Raw genomic sequence first — 20,101 nt, 5'->3', positions numbered from 1 at the left:
TACAATGCGGCTCAATACAAACAATTGTTAAGGGGCCCAGGGGGTGTAGACTGTTGTAGTTTGAGCTAATTTACACCATGCTCCAAAAATAAAAAAAATAAAATCTGCCAAGCGATCTGGCGCAGGGAGCGCTCGATTCAAGGTGAGCGGGGAGCGAGCGGAGAGCGACTTGGGGGCGGGGTCAACATGAGCGATTAGCGGAGCGGACCAAGCTTTAAAGAGCGAAGAGCGGATTTCTCGGCCGCGCCGATCCGCTCACGTGGCCTGTAGTGACGCTCAGCGTCTAGACACCACTGCGGCCCTTGATCTTGCCTTGTGGTGAAAGATTGAGGAGATGAGTGTGTGGCCACACCCCTGCTTATATAGGTAGCGGATGGGGGTGTGGCCAGACGGATGTTGGCATGTAGGGGTACATTTTGTGAGTTTTTATTCAGTGCACAACACTGGAGTGAGATATGTGCAGTAGACGCTGAGCGTCACTATACTCATAGAACACGGTTATATTCATAACCTACTGTTCTATAAGGTAATTTAGAACTGTACTTTGTAAAGAAAGTGTTAAGAGCGATGCACTGCTGTTGTAAGTTAGAACTTTGTAAAGAAACTCAAAGTATTAAGTGATGCGCTGATGTTATATTTTTTAAAGATTTATTTTTTTGGCGTTTTTATCGCTTTATTGCTACTGGGCAGTCCAGTAGAGAGAGACAGAGGAGGAATGGGAGACAGAGTGGGGGGGAAGACATTCGGCAAATAACGACGGGTTCGGGAGTCCACTGATGTTATAATTTTATTGAACTATTTTATCACTTTTTACTGTCCGTTCTATTTTTATTATTTTTAAACTGAATCAAACCGCACTTTTTTACTGTCTATTCTATTTTATTTTTATTACTGGATGAAACCGTAAACAGAGGCCTATTGGGATGCCAGATCCTAATGTGAAAAACTGTGTTTACCTTACCTTGCTACCTCTAACTTTTTTATGCTCGCTTGTGCCTGTATTTTTTTACTGCTGTGAAGCACTTTGAACTGCAATTTCTGTATGAAAAGGGCTATACAATATTATTATATTATATTGATGCTATGGATGGACTGGCCTGCCCATTCCGCCAGGTCGCACCAGACTGTCCAGGAGTTGACTGATGCCCTAATCGAGGTCTGGGAGGAGATCCCCCAGGAGAACATCAGTCGTCTCATCAGGAGCATGCCCAGACATTGTAGGGAGTGCATACAGGCACGTGGAGGCCACACACTAGTGAGCCTCATTTTGAATCGTCTTGAGGAATTTACACAGAAGCTGGGTCAGCCTGTGATCGGATTTTGAATGCAGACATCCATGGGTTAATGATTTTGATTTCCATTGATCATTGTTATTTTGTTCTCAACACATTCCACTAAATAATGAATAAAGATTTTCAACTGTAATATTTCATTCATCGAGATCTAGGATGTATTGTTCAAGTGTTCCCTTTATTTTTTTGAGCAGTGTATATAAATGCAATCCATTTACTGACCATGCATGGAGTCTGGCCATCAACCAAATCTGGACTTCAGCTTGGCCCTACGCCATATGTCCGACTGACACTTTATACATGCATCCATGGTATGGAGAAATTCACAATGTAATAAGTTATGGTATAGCTATGCATGCATGTACAGCTATATAGTAACTTATTCTGTGAATTTCTCCAGACCTCTCTTGGCAGAACCCAACATGTGGCCAATAGCAACCAATCCCGTTCCCCACTGAACTCCCAAGACACATCAGACCAAAACAAAACATGTAAACAAAATGCAATACCGAGAGAAGCACTTTGTCACTGCATTACAGATTATACCTTCAAAGCTGGATTAATTATTCAGTTTCGACAATGAAAGCCTTTTATAGGTAGTGAATTTGGAGGTGGACATTGTTATTTTTTTTAGACTATCGTTTAAACTACTAAAAAACAAGTTCAAGTGAATGACATGGAAATACTACTAGAATACATCGGTTTATTTGGATAACACTTCCGAAAAATGCCAATTTATAATCTCATTATCCCAAGGCTCTAAACTGCTTTACACATTAATTTAGATTCGACAGTTGAGTTAATCGGTTTGAATGTGGCCACCAGTGATGTCATCAAAAGACACGGAATCCATGTCTCGTTTTCCTTACAGCTCAATGAGATGTAGATGAAAATGGCAATCCCCATTGCAATCCTTCCTTTTTTTTCACAGCGCTGTAATTGACACATGGATACTCAATAACCGTAAATGTGTGCAAAACAGTAGAGCCGTGGGATACATGTGAGATTATGTGAAAAAATAATTGGGTGAAGTGAAAGGCTTTCACCCCATTTCAATAAAATGTCCAAGTTGTGAAAATGAGAATGCCTGCATAAGTGTATTTAACCATTTCACTACCACACTACACAATTAACCTTTCACTGCCACACAACAGTTTAACCTTTCACTACAGATGGTTAGTGTGGTAGTGAGTCTTTACCCTTTCTAGTGCGATAGCAAAATGGTTAAGTCTTTGTAGTGTGGTAGTGAAAAGGTTAAAATACTAGAATGTTCACAAAGTAAGATGACCATTTTAGAATGTTCAACAATTGAATTTTGTAATCGTTTGACCAGTGCTATGAAGCCACTTTCTTAGGTTATTAGGGCACATCTTGATTTTTTTTTTTTTACAGCTTTATTGGTCACGCAGGACCAACAGAGGAGAGGGCGAACGGGAGGAGAGGTGGGGAGGACATGCGACAAATAACGACAGGAGCTGGGATCGAACCCGGGTTGGCCGCGTAGGTGCACGAGGCACTATGGTATGCGCCACGAGGGTGCCCTGCACATCTTGATATTTGATAGAGATACAGAGTTTAATAAAACTTTGTTTTCTGCTCAATTCATTAAGAATTTAACAGACTTTGTTTATTCACTTTGTGCACAGGGAATACAAAGAACATTAATTGAAGCAGTAGAACCCTTCATGTCAACAGAACATACCAAATGTATGCTTTTGCCATCGATGTATCCGTCATGAAAAACGTCCCATATCCACGCTCACGAAAAAAACAACACATGATTTTTAACTAAGAACTCTCAAATTCACATTTAACATTTGAACCCTAAATAAAAAGAAAAAAGGCTACACTTTAATATAAAGATGAAACAAGGAGGACGCATCCAGAAATTCCACTTATTTACAAACGAGTTTTCATTGTTGTTCATGCACTCTTGTCATTTACTCCAACATAAAAGCTATCAAAACGAGCTACTCTAGGTAATTGACAGGCCCTTTTTTTTTTTTTTAGAATGATGACAAACAGTACACTTCCTGGTAATGAAAATTCCAAACACAAAAACAGTTATGCAATCTTATCATGTCTGTGAGGATAGAGGAGAAAGAAAAACAGAAAAATTTAAAATTCATTTGTTGTCAAATGTGTTATGGTACCAGATGATCTCATTTCTTCATGAAGGTAATCAGTTTTAAAAAAATGTATCCAAACCATCTTAATTTTCAAAATGACCTTACCCACCCAACCCTGCCCATGTTAACAAGGTGAGATCTACATTTCCAGTCCGTCCAGCAAAATGCAGAGTAAAAAAATAAGAAAAAATAAGAAAAGAAAAACTACATTCCCCATCCTCCGCCAATGCCGTTCATGGAACCTCTGCTTCCTCCTCCTCCTCCTCCTCCACCTCCTCCGCCACTGCTGCCATAGTAACTGCTGCCCATTCCGCCCTGGTTACCTAACAAGAGGGAGAGAATACACAATATAGGACCGAGGAGTTCACAGAGGGGTTTCACCGACTTCCCTTATGCAATCCTGTTCAAAGAGACTAAAATCACATTTCTCTAAGGGAATGGATACAGGTGATGCAGTACTGCCTTCACCAGTATATTTCTCTTTTATTATTATACCTTTTTTTATTTAACAACTGATCTAGGGTCATTCAGACAAGTTATGTTCTGCAAAGGACATAATTAGTTGGCCATCCCGCTAAGGCAACATCTTCGAAAATCAATGATCATAAAAAAAATGTCCTCTTCCATCTCAGGTTAGTTTAGATGTGAGGTCTCCAGTAGGGTTAAGGTTAATGGACCATCATACCAGTCACATTTCAGACTTCTGCCATTACTGAAGAATGACCCGTGTCTGGTGAAGAATGACCTGTGTCTGGTGAAGAATGACCTGTGTCTGGTGAAGAATGACCTGTGTCTGGTGAAGAATGACCTGTGTCTGGTGAAGAATGACCCGTGTCTGGTGAAGAATGACCCGTGTCTGGTGAAGAATGACACCTGGTGACTTTCATGTCTCAAAAACCACACACAATATGCACCAATGAACACAACATTTCTCAAAGAGGTAATGGTGAGAAGTCCAACATTAAGGCTGGTATCAGGGTTCCCACAGACATTGCAAAATGGAATTCAAGGACTTTCAAGTACTTTTCCAAACACTATTTTACATTTAAAAAGGGCATTTAACACTTCCAGTGCCATTCACGGATTAACATATTCCTGGATCGTTATTTCTTTTATTTGCCATTTCCTCTTTTTCCCCCCACTTTTTTCATTTTATTCGCTATTTCCATTGATAATTCATCAGGCAGCCTGTGCAGGCTGTCCTGAATGGGTCTGAGATCGCAAACATCCAATACCGCCGCCTAACGCCTTGCGGCCGCTATTCCACTCAATTTGAAACTATGTGGCTTGGTGTCTGGGCCGAGCTGCGGCGTGCGGGCGGGGTTTAACTACTCGGGCAAGGCAAGCGCTTATAACCGATGCTGGATTACGTTGAAAACATGATCGCGATCAGTACTTGGAATGGCGATCAGATAATTGGAATATTCTTTTTGCAGTACATCAAAGACAAGGTAAGGGCTATATGTTATCAATCTTGCGTTGATCCGATAATTCCTTCCCCGCGATCGGAGTGTGTCTGTAAATGTAGTGTAACGTATTCCGTTCGTGACAACCAAAGCATAGAAAAACGACCTCCCCCCAAGCTTTCATGCATGATGATACATAATCCCGATAATCTAGCGTTGATTTCAGATTGATTGTCGATCAAAGCAAGGAATGGCACGCTTCCTAATGAAATGCAATAAAATGTTGCTGCGTTTCCTGGGATTACACAGAAGTACTCTAAAACTATACTCATATTCACCATGGTATAAAACGGTAATGTATTGATGAAAAAATTATCTGTTTTTTGCATCTTGACCAGAAGAAACTCAATGACAATCGACTATTATTAGATCCATAGCTATAATATTTAATTTAGTTTTAGCACTGCAAACACTGGCATGTATCCCCATTCATTAAGCGCTGGCACACAGCCCACAGCGACCTCTCGTGACTGGCACTGGATGTATTAAAAGGATACGATTCAGTTTTAAAGCGTTTTTTTTTAATAGAAAAAAGAATCGGATCCAATATTTATGGCTTAAAACCAATTTCCAACAATTAGTTACTTTACCCTGTTCCACCCGTGGAATATTTTCGCCTAAAATATATACCTAGGTAAATGGAACATTGCTCCACTTCTACAAGGTTTATTTGCATATTCTTGGTATCTAGGTACATCTATGGACCCCAGGGAATGTATTCACAGTGTCAGAAATATTGTGTCTATTACTAGGCTTGCTTAAATTGTGATGAAACAAAGAATATGAATTATGATTTTTCTTTGAATCTTTGACAGTGAATAACACCATGATAATAATGACCAAACTTAAAAAACTGCCACTGATCTTGTTCAGTACCTTCTTGAAATCATGTGTACAAAATAATTCTATGGAAATTAATAAAGGGAAGATGATTAAACAAGGTTCTGTAGATACAGTACTGAATTCTCCCATCCGGACCAATGCAAGTTGAAATATTATTATAGAATATGATGCTTATAAATTACATTATAGCCAATTTGCACATTTATATATACACATATTATCTTTCAAATGCCCGAGTTCAATTTGGATTTAGCATCACCAGGCATGCATAAGAACAGATAATGATATCTACTGTACCTTTTTATTTTCACCACAGTGCAACATTTTTAAACTAATTTCAGATCCAATTGTTGCTACATGCTAACAATAGGGAGGAGAAACTAACTGAGTTTCAATATTTGTAAAAAACATTACCTTTTGTGGCTTATTATCCCAAATAATAACAGTTATTGAAATAATTCATTCAGAACGCTGAACCCCTACAGTATCTGCCAGGAAGTGTAGTTCGGAATAATTCCAACGCTGATCCACAGCTATGCATGCCCTCGACAAAATGGCCGTAAAACACTACAATTCCCATGATTCAAATTTTCCAAAATGGTCGCCGTCTTGCAATAGACTTGAGCAAATCGAGAAGTTAAAACTATCTAATGGCACTTTTAACCTATTGCTAAACTAACGTATTGATGATAATATACATTCTACATGCTTTTGTGACATGTTAGTGATGTTAATACTTGAAAACGTTTGATAAAAAATAAATAAAAATAAAAATCACAAAAAATATGCAACACTGAAAAATATTGATTTATGACCAAATGCCATTTTGGGGTCAGTACCGACCCCGTCGGGTGGAACAGGTTAAATAAAAAAAATTCTATTTCTTGATTCAGAACAATTTGATCATGAATGAACAAAACTTTCAATGCAAATGGTTGCTTTGAATTTCAAGGACTTTTTAAGCACCTTGTAAAACAAATTGGCTGTTTAAGGAATTCCAGGCCTTGACTTTTTTTCTTATACAAAAAACAAGCACTTTAAGCACTTCAAGGACCCTGTGGTATGGTGCTTTAAGGGTTAGATTTCTAAAACGACGGCCCCCATGCGGAGCGGAGCCGACACTCACTATAGTCACTGTATCCTCCCATGCTGCCTTGACTACTGTAGCCACCGGAGTAGCCAGAGCTCAGCTGACCTCCGCTATAGGACGACTGGTTACCTGTAGAGGCAGAGGAGAAGGCCATCATAACAATATCCATAGAAGCAGCTCAATGCCGTTTTGATTATTTCTGTGCGTGTGTGTGTGTGTGTGTTTTGGCAAGAGGAAACCATATTGGAAGTCTGACAGATTTATGTGACCGTAATGTATGAAATGGTCAACTTTCGAGTTGTAATTCTTTGCGTTATGCTAATGTTTACTTAAACACTTACAATTATTCTGAATTTAAAGGACAGAAAAGAGAGCATTTGGCTGGTGGGGTCAAATGTCAAATTTCCCTCCCTGTACTCAGGACAAAAGCTGTTCTGCTGGTCAGTGACTACTGGGCAAGGCAGTGTGGGTATTACAAGGTATGTACAGTGCCTTTAGTGCAGACCCAAGGCCATTGTAATTAACTAAACATTTACAATACAATACAAAAAATACAATTATATATAAATAAATAGACCTAATTTGTATATCTTTGGAAACACACATGACCCGACCCCAGGGTTGACTAAGCCTAAAATAGGCAGACACTTTCAAACCAAATGGGACACTGTTCGTCTAAGATGTGGCACTGCTGTACTCACCCATTCCACCCATCATCTGATTTCCATACGCTCCGTTACTGCCCCCTGCTGTCGAGTTCAGGAACAGCTCCACATAGCGGTGCTCTGAAGGGCAGAGGGACAGACAAGACAGCTCATAAACATCTATAAGTGGAAGGGGCTAAGCAGCCAGGGGGCCCGGCTGAAAGGGGCTGCTACTCAAGAGTCTTCAAATTAGGAGACTCACGCATGTTGGCCTTGTCCTTAGACATGGCCGCCACGGCATCCTCGTGAGACGCAAACTCCACGTCGGCCTCGCCCGTCACTCTGCCGTCTGGGCCGATCTCAATGTGGACCCGCACCGGATTCAAGGGAGAGAAGAACTGGGGAGAGAGAAAGAACACATCAACATGGTGAACATTAGAGTTCCACACTTCAGATAATGCACTAGATCCCCACTTTACTTCAGATACTGCACTAGATACCCACTTTACTTCAGATACTGCACTAGAGCACCACTTTACTTCAGATACTGCACTAGAGCACCACTTTACTTCAGATACTGCACTAGAGCACCACTTTATTTCAGATACTGCACTAGAGCACCACTTTACTTCAGATACTGCACTAGAGCACCACTTTACTTCAGATACTGCACTAGATACCCACTTTACTTCAGATACTGCACTAGAGCACCACTTTACTTCAGATACTAGAGCACCACTTTATTTCAGATACTGCACTAGAGCACCACTTTATTTCAGATACTGCACTAGAGCAGCACTTTACTTCAGATACTGCACTAGAGCACCACTTTATTTCAGATACTGCACTAGAGCACCACTTTACTTCAGATACTGCACTAGAGCACAACTTTACTTCAGATACTGCACTAGAGCACAACTTTACTTCAGATACTGCACTAGAGCACAACTTTACTTCAGATACTGCACTAGAGCACCACTTTATTTCAAATATTATACTAGACTACTTTATTTTAGGTGTTATATCGTTGTTTGTATTAATAGGAATTGTACTTTGTCGTTTTTAAACGTTGTATTTATTTAATAATTATTATAATACTAGTATTATATATAATTATTGTTCTGCTATAACCAAGCCATGGCAAATTGCTAACAACTGATTGCAAATAAGGCAAAAATACAGTATTGAATATTTCACACTAGGTCAGATAGGAGGCCACTTCTCCACAGCGCTTACATTGTAGATGTCCGTCTCGGAGGCTCTGTAAGGGAGACCCCTCATGTGGACACAGTGGCCTGTTGTACTCTGGAACGATGAGCCACCGCCGTCGCTATAGCGCCCATCCGACGCACCTGGACGCACACGTATGAGATGAGGAAGATTAAGACGAGCTCTCGCAAAGACTCTTCATCTCACCAAGGCTTTCGTGTACCGGTCGGCTGAAAGGACATACAGTAAGCAATTGTGTTTTGAATGAAGTCTAAATGCAAAGGACGCCCCGATACGGACGTCTGGCCAATAGCAGGTGTATACGAGACGTCATTATTGAACAATTACTAACAACCCAACACCCGGAGCCACGTGGTGGAAATGAAAGCATGCGCGGCGTGGAATCTCGTCCCAAAATTGAACTAACGGTCAAGGTCTATAATGTGCAGTCAAAGTACTGTATAGACCGGTTTAAAGTTTCAACAAAAACATTCTAAATTAAATTGTTATGAGCAAACACTGCAACAGGAAATCAACTGCAGTTCAAGCTGTTTGCGAACACAATTTTGACAGTGAAAACATGTCATAGGTATCGACAGTGAAAGCCTGTTATCGGAATGTATGGTGAAGATGTGTTACCGGTCAGTGCGCCTCTAATAAATGCAGCAGTTGAAACCTCAACCTCTGATCAATTCGGTTCTGTAAACCACACAACAACCCCATCACCCACCTCCTCCATAGCCTCCGCGACGCATCCTGTCATAGGAACCTCCTCGGCCCATCATGTTGTAGCCACGACCTCCGGAGGGGCGATCGTAGGGGCCGGGTCTCTGCATGCCCATGGGCTTCCTCTGGGGCTCGTAGTGTGTCCGCACCTCAGCGCGGCTGCTCTTGAAGATCTCAATGTACCTGAGAGAGCATACAGACATCACAGTGACTACTCTGGAACTCCACCGCGGTGAAGAATCACTGCATTTTGCACACACAAAAAAATTAAACTGGTGACATTGGGCTATTCGGATGCTGCCATTCTGTGTGGTCCATAGGTAATACTGCCTTTGGCTAATTCTGAGGCTTAACATATTGGATAAGAAGTACTCACATTTGAGGGCGGAAAAACACAACAAATACTAAAACTTGTCCAAATTGAAAAGGGTCTTAATGACCTAAAGACTTATGGTTACCGGATTTAATTTACAGATCATTGGTGCAATACAACATCCTGTGTCCTTGCTTTGGACAGCCATGTGTAATGTGGTGTAATAGATCATCCTGCGTCCTTGCTTTGGGTAGCCATTGTGTCTTGGTACAACAGAGGGACCGGAAGGGTTCTTCCTGATGTCCGTTTGCAAACCCACGCTAAAGCGTTTACCTGAGGCAGTGGGCTCCAGCTCCTTGGTGTAGTCACCCTCTGATTTTAGCACCTGGGGATTCCTTCCATTTTAGTCAGCCTGGACCGATATTTTAGTACCGAGGTACCATTCCTTTTTTGTTTTGTTGTTGTCATCATATACTGTCAGCCAAACTTGATCTGAAGTCTTGATAAATGGTGCCTCAGCATTGAGCTTCCCGTGAAATACTGTGAATGTATGGCATATATGGTTTGTACTAAAATGACAATGGGACTATGTTTTGAGTTTACTTGGTTGTCACTAGTGTATGAGTGAAGCAAATACCAGTGAAGTGTGCAAGTTCTGCATTTGAGTCAGATGTTGAAGGTGCAGACCATAAGAAAAGCAACGTATCCAGCCAACCGACCAACCATCCCCACCTGTGCCCTATTCTTTCCTTGTGCTTCTTTAGAGCCTTTTCAGCTATATCCTGTGAAGAAAACTGCACGAAGGCCTCCCCCGTACTCCTCCCCTGGATGTCCACCGGCAATGTTATCCCATTTGGCACGATTTCCAACCCTTCAACCCAAGGACAGATAACCCCAGCGGGGGACATATTAAAATCACATGCCCAATCACACAAGATAACTTTCTCTAATGAGAGAGAGAGAGAAAACGTATGGACAAACTCTATACATCATCACACACATACCAGTTGAGGGTTTTACCAGTTGACTGGCCGTTTAGACGGACTTATGTTCATAGCATTTGGGGGGGAATATAAAAACTAGAATGAGGGGGGGGGGGGGGATAGAAAGAATATATATATATATACATATATATAGAAAGGGACTGTGTGAGACATCTGGCTAGATCTGGTGTGTAGATGAATAGATTTGGTGTGTATGAATACATTTGGTGTGTAGATTAATAGATTTAGTGTAGATTAATAAAAAGAAAACAATTTTAAAAATCTACAAGGTACATTAATTAACATTTGCCATATTTCCCACCCATTTTCTACTGGTCCAACATACTGTTGCATGTTTTGTTATGAAATGTGGATTTATTATCCAACAGGAAAAGGTAATGAGGGGCATGTTAATGACTGTGCCCAATTCTATACAAGTAAAATAACTATATTCAAGATGGGGGGGGGGGGAGGCAAAGACAATATTTATATATATAAAAAAAAAAAAAAAAAAAAAAAAAAAAAAAAACGCTTTACAAATTGACTAGTATCCGACATAATTTGTAGATATCTGGGACCATGTAGATATCTGGGAAGATGATTATGAATGGAAGGTATAAGGTGCTTGAGAACAGGGCTGTCACTTTCCCCCAGATACTTATAATATACTTTATTGTACTTGCATAGCCCTGTTGCTGCAATAGCTCCAACATTTAGCAGCCAGGCAGCGTAAGAACGGCATCTGTTGGAATACATACTGCTTTATATAAAATTAAACATTTTAAATTACATTAAGAAAAATACAGCCTTTAGAAAGGTGGAATAAAAGTATTGCTTTCCTAAAAATATATATATATATGGTTGTGAATTATAATTAGTTTTATTACCAGGTCCAAAATTAATGCTGCGTTTATCTCTGCCTGTCCAATCGGAAGTCTGCACATTGCGTGTTATTAACTAATTGAAGTCTGCCCATTATGTTATGATTTCTCAAAACACCACTGAAGAGACTGAAACACTAGCTGGCTGGCTAACACGTATAATGCATGCAGAATGTTATCTATAGCACCTTTAATACCAGATTTTAACGAAAGTTCAAACTTCTATTGAAAAGTGACAGCCCTATTTGAATATTTGTCTGCCCTTGGAACGATAACAAAAGAAATATTCCATTAATTTCTCCATTTCAGACATTACTACTTTCCTTTTCCTGTGTCCTTTCTTCATCACTGCGGATCTGGAATATCACACGCATTGAAACTGGGCCCTTTCTTTTCCCATTCTATAATGGGTACAGTTTCTAAGATCAGCTGTTTTGTGTGCTCAGTGACCGCAAGAGAAGGGAAATAAGAAAAGGAAGGCAGCACTGTTTTTGTTTTAATCTTATTAGCAACATGTTAATGGTAGTGCCGACAACAGACCAGTGAGCGTGGCTTATTCATACCTGCGAAAAACTGTACAATCTCCTCCTTGCTGCAGCCGAAGGGGAGGCCTCGTAGCCGGACCAGCCCGTCACCCGCCGTCTCCGGACAGTTTGGACCGGTGTGCTTCATCACCCAGTCCATCTCAACGTTGTTGGATTTGAAAACTGTTCCCAATCGAGGAGACAAAACATCTCAAGTGTCACAAGACAAAAACACCAACTCGTCACACAGAATGATCCGATACGAACTGATTGGAAGTTTGTAAGCTTTTACAGTCTTACTCACCTCATCCATTTACAGTTTCATTGTTACATAACTGAAAATGTTTTGCGTTACTACTGCACCCCCCCCATCGGTAAGCAGATTAAATACTGGATTCAGATTGAATCAAAGACTTTCAAACACCAACCCCAGCACACACCTTCAACATATCTGTGTCCCATGGTTTCTCTGTCCTTCTTTACAGCAATCTTCAAATCGTCCTCCGTCTCCATCTCGACAAAGGCCTCTCCACTGGGACGGCCCTCTCTTGTGTATGTAAAATGGATGGTGCTGCCGTTGCTGGCAATTTTGCATTCTGTATTAAAAATAACAACAATCTCATCAGTCCACACCTAAACTAGACACAACAGCGATATTATTAGATCCCCTAACGGGCTGAATTCGAGCCACTGAAAACTAGTTTAGTTTTATGAGCATAGCGCCACCATGAGGCCAGATGACTGAACTTACAGGCTTCCTTGCTATGGCAAGTATATTTGTCAAGTTAGGTGGAAATCAGATCAGGAGGAGATACACAAGTATTGAATGTTTTTCCTCCCAATAGTGGCACTAGAGAAAATATCATGGGGGTCACCAAAATCCAAGAGATCATCCTGTCTAGGGTTCATGAATGCGCACAACAGAATGCAGAATGGATTGATTGAAAACTTTATTAACAGATGCAGAATGGGTACAATACAGTACAGCTCAATACACACAATTGTTAAGGGGATGCAGACCAGAGAAAGACTTTCGTCTTGTTTACATCAGGGTCCCCCATTTTCAATTCATCAGGACATATATGACATACATGACATACAGATAATAATAATAATAGATTGGATTTATATAGCGCTCTTCTCTGACTCAGAGCGCTTCACAGAGTCCATTATTCGTTCATACAGTCATAGACAGTACTGCTACATCTATACATTTATGACATACCAGATTTGCAAATACAGTACCGTTTGTGATACAAAAAGAGTCCAGAAAAGAGTATATACATTTGACGTAAAAACTGTACATTGGGGGAGGTTGGGTAGGTGGGGTGGGGGGCTGTACATTGGAGGTGGTTCGGTGGGGGGGTTGGGCAGGAGGGGAACACTGTACAAGCAAAACTGTACATTGGAATATTGACAACCATACGGTCATTTACTGTACATTGGAGGGGGTTGGGTTAGGACATTTACATGGGCCAGTTTCAAATTGCAGTCTCCCGTAGGTGTTCTTTGAGAGTGTTTTTGAAAGTGGGTAGTGATTCACATTCCTTTACAGCTTTAGGTAGGGCGTTCCACATTGATGTGGCATAATTGCTAAACGTGTTTAGTCCCTTGTTTGAGCCGAATCTGGGTTTAATATGATTTGTGGAGCTCCCTCTGGTGTTGTGATCGTGGTATTCACTGACCTTTTGGAAGTATTTTGACATGTACATGGGTACCTTGGTCATGTAGTGTATCTTGTAGACCAGGCCCATTGCAAGTTGCTGTACTCTGTCGTCTACTCTAAGCCATCCTAGGTTGTCAAAGTGGGCAGGGGTGAGGTGGGTTCTAGGAGTAAGGTCAAGCAGTAGTATGACCAGTTTGTTTTGAGATGTTTGTAATTTTGTTTTTAGCGCCTTTGAGGTGCTTTGGTACCATGAGGTGCAAGCATAGTCGTAGTACCCTTGAATGAGTGCTCCTGCCAGTCTTCAGGGTGTTCTTGTTTACCAGAGAGGAGATCGGGTACAAGAATCGAGTTCGTTGGTTGACTTTTTTTATTACTTTATTTATTTTATTGGATGCCATTTTGTCACAGGAAAGATTAGCCTCTAGGATGGAGCCCAGGTAGGTAAGTTCATCTTTCCTTATGACAATATTGTCACCCACTGTAACTGAGAAGCCGTCGATCTTGCTGAGTTTGTTATTTGAACCGAAGAGAATGGACTCTGTTTTGCCCATGTGTACTGATGTTTTGCCCATGTGTAATGATAGTTTGTTATCAGCGAGCCATATGCAGATTTTGCCTAGTTCCGAGCTGAGGGTTCTCAACCTGTAACTTGTTCTCGTCAGAGACCAGCAGGGCTGAGTCGTCTGCGAACAAGAACAAGTTGCAGTCACAAGCTGACGACATGTCATTTGCATAAATTAGGAACAGTAGCGGTCCTAGTATGCTTCCTTGTGAAACACCACAGCTCATTGTGAGGGGGGGGATAGGGTACCGTTTACCTACACCATCTGTTCTCTCCCCTCCAGGTAGGATTGCATCCATCTCACTGATAGACTATCAAAACCCATTGCTTTTGCTTGTCAATCAGAATGGAGTGATTGACAGTGTCAAAGGCTTTTTGTAGGTCCAGCATGACCATGCCGCAGTATTTGCCCGCGTCCACCTCTTGTTTGATGTGGTCGTTCAAATAGAGAAGGCATGCATCAGTGGAGTGGGATGTTCTGAAGCCAGATTGGAATTCGTAGATTAGATTTTTTCCGCTAGGTACTTTTCAACCTGTTCAAAGACTATTTTTTCCATGACTTTCGAGATGGAGGTAAGAATAGAAACAGGGCGGTAGTTGCCTGAGTCTAATTTACTGCCCTTTTTCTGCAGAGGGGTCACTCTCGCAATTTTGAAGTCCTTGGGGACGTGTCCCTGTTTTATGGAGAGGTTTATTATGTGTGTGATGACTGGGGTGATGGCGGCTGCTGAGTCTGAGGAATTTGGAGGGGATGTTGTCATGGCCAGTGGCCTTGTTAGGTTGGAGGGCGCTCCGTTTTTTAAGTGCTTTTACCCGAGAAGAACCTCTGGACTTCATCCACTGAGCAGGACCAAGGCAGCCCCCTGATACGGACCACGTATCCTTCATCGGCCATGACTGGTCACAATCCTTGATCAAAAAAAGACGTACGATTTATACAGAGAAAATATCAAATTGGCCTACAAAAAAAAGACGATAGTGGACAAATATGATTATTGATAGGGTGGTCACACAACAACAAATGTGATGCACTACGTTCATCATCCTAGAGTAGCTAAGTAGCTAACACGCAGAGCCTCGTCTTGGGCCTCTACGTTACAATACGAGCGCAGCCAGACAATAGAGTAGCTAGCCGGACGTTAGCCGGGTTGCTTACATGCTTTCATTTTTTTAACGTTTTCTTCGCGTATTCTGGTGTCTGTATAATCCGCATCCGATTGAACGTTTTTAATCAACTACAGCTATTATTATGGACCATGGGTCCGAGCGCACACACACGCTACACACCGCACCCAGGCCGAGAACAAAAGCGGCCTCCTGCGCTCTGCGACATATTATTAGCATGCTAGCTAACACCGCGTCAGTAAGATGGAGTTAACGATGTGAATAGCCGGTTAAAAATGATAACTGTGGTTACATGACGTTATCTAGTTAAATCAAACGGTAAATATAAGTAATAATAAACGTACCTGATAATTACCCGGCCTTAAAATGAAGCGAATGTTCCTGAATGAGCAGACTTGAGTGGTGGTTACTGCGTGCCGAGTCCGACTCCGACGCCGTGGGGGTTGCCGCACTGATTCTCTAACCACCCCCCTTTCAGATGTTCAACACGCGGCACTGCTATTTCAAATGTTGTCTGCTATATCGATCGACACTAAATATGTATCCTTTAAGACCGCAACACGTTCCCAACGATGTCGTCTATAGTTTTGAATTATCCGAAAACCAGGAAAAGAAAATCCACTCTCTACCATCCTTAAAAACAAACGAACGGGGCGAAATCTTGGCACGAATGGAGGTTATTTCCAACCTGGCAACCCCGTTTGTGTGCCTATTCTTTATTCCCAGCGGAAGAGTGCTGCCGCCTGCCGAGTGCTTCCGCGTTTTCCCTGATTGGCTGCGACACGCCCCGCGGCAGCGGGCAGCCGCAGAGCGGAGCGGCAGAGCTTGCGGCATTATGTAGCCGTAATCCCTGATGTTTTTCATTCGACGCTTAGCTCAACTGGTATGCCGCCGTGCTGTGGATCCTGCGGTCCGTTGGTGACAAGTTCGATTCCCTTCAATTTTTTTTTTCTTTTTTTTTAACATGCATTCTTTCGCCGGTTAAATTTAGGCATGTTAACTTTAAGCATTGTTTCAGAGTTGGTTATGGTTAAGGCAGGGGCGTAACTTGCGGGGGGTCCCCGGAAAATGTCCCCCGCATGATTTCAGAATGCAGTATTTGTCCCCCCCATGTTTTCCAAACAGTTGCAACTGCGCAGCCTGGCGGCGTGAATATTAAAGGCAACCAACTTGTGTTCAGCTTTTCGTTCAGCGTTTCTCTGATTGGCCACACGGCCACGTGACCGCCCTAGCACACGCCCTTTTCCGACAGGTAAGGTAAGCGATTTTAGATGTATCACTTTAAGTGTGCGGCTGTTGTCTGAATAGTTCAAGTTCAAGTTTCAAGTTCAAGTTTCTTTAATAGTTGTCATACAGAAGTACAGAATACTTTCATACAAAATGCTTCTTACTGTTACGCTCCAGAGACTGTGCTAGACAAGATAGTATCAAATAACATAGTATAGCATGTAATTTAGAAGAAGAAAATGAGGTCACAGTGTTCGGTATAGACATATGTACAATGTTCTGAGTTACCATATAATATACAATACTATGCAGTGTACTAATGTACAGTATTATATAGTGCAAAGCAGAAATGGGATGAGGTACAATTTAGGTACAATTTACAGTAAGGTGTACGAGTTGTAGTGCAATCCTTCATCAATAAATATAAAGTGTGGGGAGTGGGTGCTACAGTGTGTTTGTTTAAAGTGGGTGTGTGCTATAAAGTGTGTGGAGTGGGTGCTACAGTGTGTCTGTTTAAAGTGAGTGTGTGCGTGTGGATGTGTGTGCTATGTGCGTTTGGTGGTTGTTGTTGTGTAGTGTTCATTGTTCGTTTAGCAGTCTGATGGCCTGGGGATAGAAGCTTCTTCTGAGTCTTTCTGTGCTCGCCTTGAGACTCCGGTATCGCTTGCCTGACCGCAGCAGTTCAAAGAGGCAGTTGTTCGGGTGACTGGAGTCTTTAATGATTCTCTTAGCCTTGCCCTTGCAACGCTTGTTGTAAATGTTCTGGAGGGTGGGGAGCCCCCCTCCAATTGTGCGTTCGGCTGAACGTGTCACTCTTTGTAGTCTGCTTCGGTCTTGTGCAGTGCTATTCCCAAACCAGGAGGTGATGTTGCCAGTCAAGATGCTCTCTATTGTACATGAGTAGAAGTTCTTAAGGATCTTCTGACTGACTTGGAACTTCCTTAGGCGCCTGAGGAAGTAGAGGCGTTGTCGTGCCTTCTTCACAACACTGTCAATGTGTGTGGTCCATGTCAAGTCCTCGGATATGTAGGCTCCGAGGTACTTAAAGCTGTTGACTCTCTCAACCGGTGCCCCGTCGATGCTGAGGGGGCTGTAGTCCTTGACCCCCGACCTCCTGAAGTCCACAATCATCTCCTTTGTTTTGCTGACGTTCAGGGAGAGGCTGTTTTCCTGGCACCATCCCGCCAGGACCTTGACCTCTTCCAGGTAGGCCCTCTCGTCGTTGGCAGAGATCAGGCCCACCACCACTGTGTCGTCAGCAAATTTGATGATTGTATTGCTACTCCGCTGAGCCACACAGTCGTGTGTGTACAGGGAGTAGAGGAGGGGACTCAGAACACAGCCCTGGGGGGCCCCTATGTTGAGGGTGATGGATGAGGAGGTGCAGTTGCCTGCTCTCACCACCTGGGGTCTGCCAGTCAGGAAGTCCAAGACCCACTGGCAGAGGTCATGTGGCAGAGGTCACTAGTGAATGTTGAAAAATAAAGGCATGACATTTAGAGACGTCCCCGTCGTAGCGTTCTGGTGCGGGGATATGGGTCTCTGTGCGGGGGCGCAACAGCAACAGGTGGGGTAGGCTGGGCAGAGATGTATGCATCAAAACGATTACATTGTTTGTCTCGCATACATTCGATTTATAATGCGAGCACCTGCATTACAATCAAATGACTGATCTGTTATGTGTTATGGACCAGAGTCTCGAGAGGCACTTTATAATAGAAAAAAGACAGTGCAAACATGTATATGTCGCTTACAGTTTATTATGCCTATGCAGCTCGTTTATTTTGACAGAGTTAAAAAAATTTCACTAGTATCATTATATTAAATTAGCGGACGTGCAGCTGGATAAGCCCTGGCTCCACGATGACCACTTCTTACAAGAGGCGCCACCGCCTGGGAAAATGCGTATTGCACACCTGGTATTAGAAAAAAATACGTCACTGACCACGCCCCCTAATATGTCCCCCCCACCGCTGGGACCAAAGTTCCGCCACTGGGTTAAGGTTAGGCATTGTTTCGGAGTTGGTTAAGGTTAGAAGGGTTAAGTTTAGGCACTGTTAAGGAGCTGGTTAAGGTTAGAGTTTGTCTTAGAGAATGGCAATAGACAGCCTATTTCCGCACTGCCGCTCTCTCGCACTGCCGCGGTCACATGGGCGTCGCAGCCAATCAGGGAAAACGCGGAAGCACGCGACGCACTCTTCCGCTGGGAATAAGCTACACGCCGTCTGTGTAGCCAAGCGTCTTTAGTCCACGCCCCAAAGCTGATGACGTCGGCTGCGCTGCGTGCCCTGCGCTCCTTGCTGTGCGTCAGGGGTTCCCAAAGTCGGGGTCGCGACCGCCGCTGAGGTCGCAGCTGATAAAAAAAAAATTATGCAGTGTCAGGCAATAACTATAACTATATATATAATTAATATACAATAAAGTTATTAAAATATGCTATAATATGTGCAAAACCGATAGGAAAAAACGATAAAAGGATGGCTGTAGATTTCTTTCTGTCATCTACAAGATGCACTTCATGCTAGCACTGCCGGCGCACTGCCAGTGTTTTTGTGAGATTGGTGGACGCGGGCCCTAATGCTGCGCTGAGAAAGCTTGTCCCGTTTGCATCAACATACCTCTGTGAAGCGGGATTCTCGGCTCTGACATTAATACAAAATAAATACAGATCTCGCCTCGAGTAGAAGCGGATCTGCGCCTCTTTCTCAGCACAACGCAGCCACGTATCGTGGAACTATAATTATTAGAGCTGGGCCGTTAACGGCGTTAACGTGCTGCGTTAACGCTATACTTCTAATAATTATGTTCAAATGTACAAGCACACCCTTCCCATTAAGTCTCGTTTTTGTTTATTTTTTAAAAGCGCATGTGAACGCATACAAAAAAAGGTTCTGACAACATATTTTGGCTAAATATTCCTAGATTGTTTTATAAATGTGTATACAGAAACAATTCCATTTGATAATATTCATTCATTTCATTAATGACATTGTGCTGTAATTTTATTTGCTAATAAATATGCATGATCAAGTTCCAACAACGTGTGCTTTTAGTTTGATATTGAAATGACACGATACACGTGTGTGGGGTCGCCAAAAGAAATCCTAAATAAAATGGGGTATGAAAAAGTTTGAGAACCCCTGGTCTACCCAAATGTTTACTGTGAGTGATTAGTGCCAAATTTCCCTCGAGTTGAATAAAGTATTTCTATTCTATCTAGGAAGCACATCTCGGTGGACGAGATGGTGGCGACCAAGGCCAGAATCGCCATCAAGCAATATGAAGGCCAAGCCCACCGAATGGGTGCTGAAGTTCTTCGTGCTGGCGGACGTCAACGGCTACACGGTAGACTACAAGCTCTATACCGGGAAGTCCAAGTTCGCGCCGGGGAAGGGGCTGTCCTTTAACGCCGTCGCCAACC

The 20,101-nt window shown here is 42.4% G+C and overlaps 1 protein-coding gene across 1 annotated transcript; it reads right to left on the bottom strand.

The window, feature by feature from the left end:
- Nucleotides 1–1,566: 1,566 nt before the first annotated feature.
- On the bottom strand, nt 1,567–16,038 carry LOC311242312 (heterogeneous nuclear ribonucleoprotein H2-like). Its single transcript, XM_084331257.1, has 11 exons — nt 15,798–16,038; nt 15,142–15,237; nt 12,541–12,696; nt 12,140–12,283; nt 10,445–10,583; nt 9,404–9,582; nt 8,701–8,816; nt 7,727–7,862; nt 7,522–7,605; nt 6,857–6,949; nt 1,567–3,744 (listed from the first exon to the last, which is right to left on the bottom strand). Exons 2-11 carry the CDS (start codon nt 15,221–15,223, stop codon nt 3,626–3,628), a joined length of 1,248 nt encoding a protein of 415 aa, XP_084187383.1. The 5' UTR covers nt 15,224–15,237; nt 15,798–16,038; the 3' UTR covers nt 1,567–3,625.
- Between the last annotated feature and the right edge of the window lie 4,063 nt (nt 16,039–20,101).

This window comes from Notolepis coatsorum (genome assembly GCF_963971535.1).
Source record: "Notolepis coatsorum genome assembly, chromosome: 16".
NCBI lineage: Eukaryota > Metazoa > Chordata > Actinopteri > Aulopiformes > Paralepididae > Notolepis > Notolepis coatsorum.
This window is presented reverse-complemented; position numbering and strand designations above follow the sequence as displayed.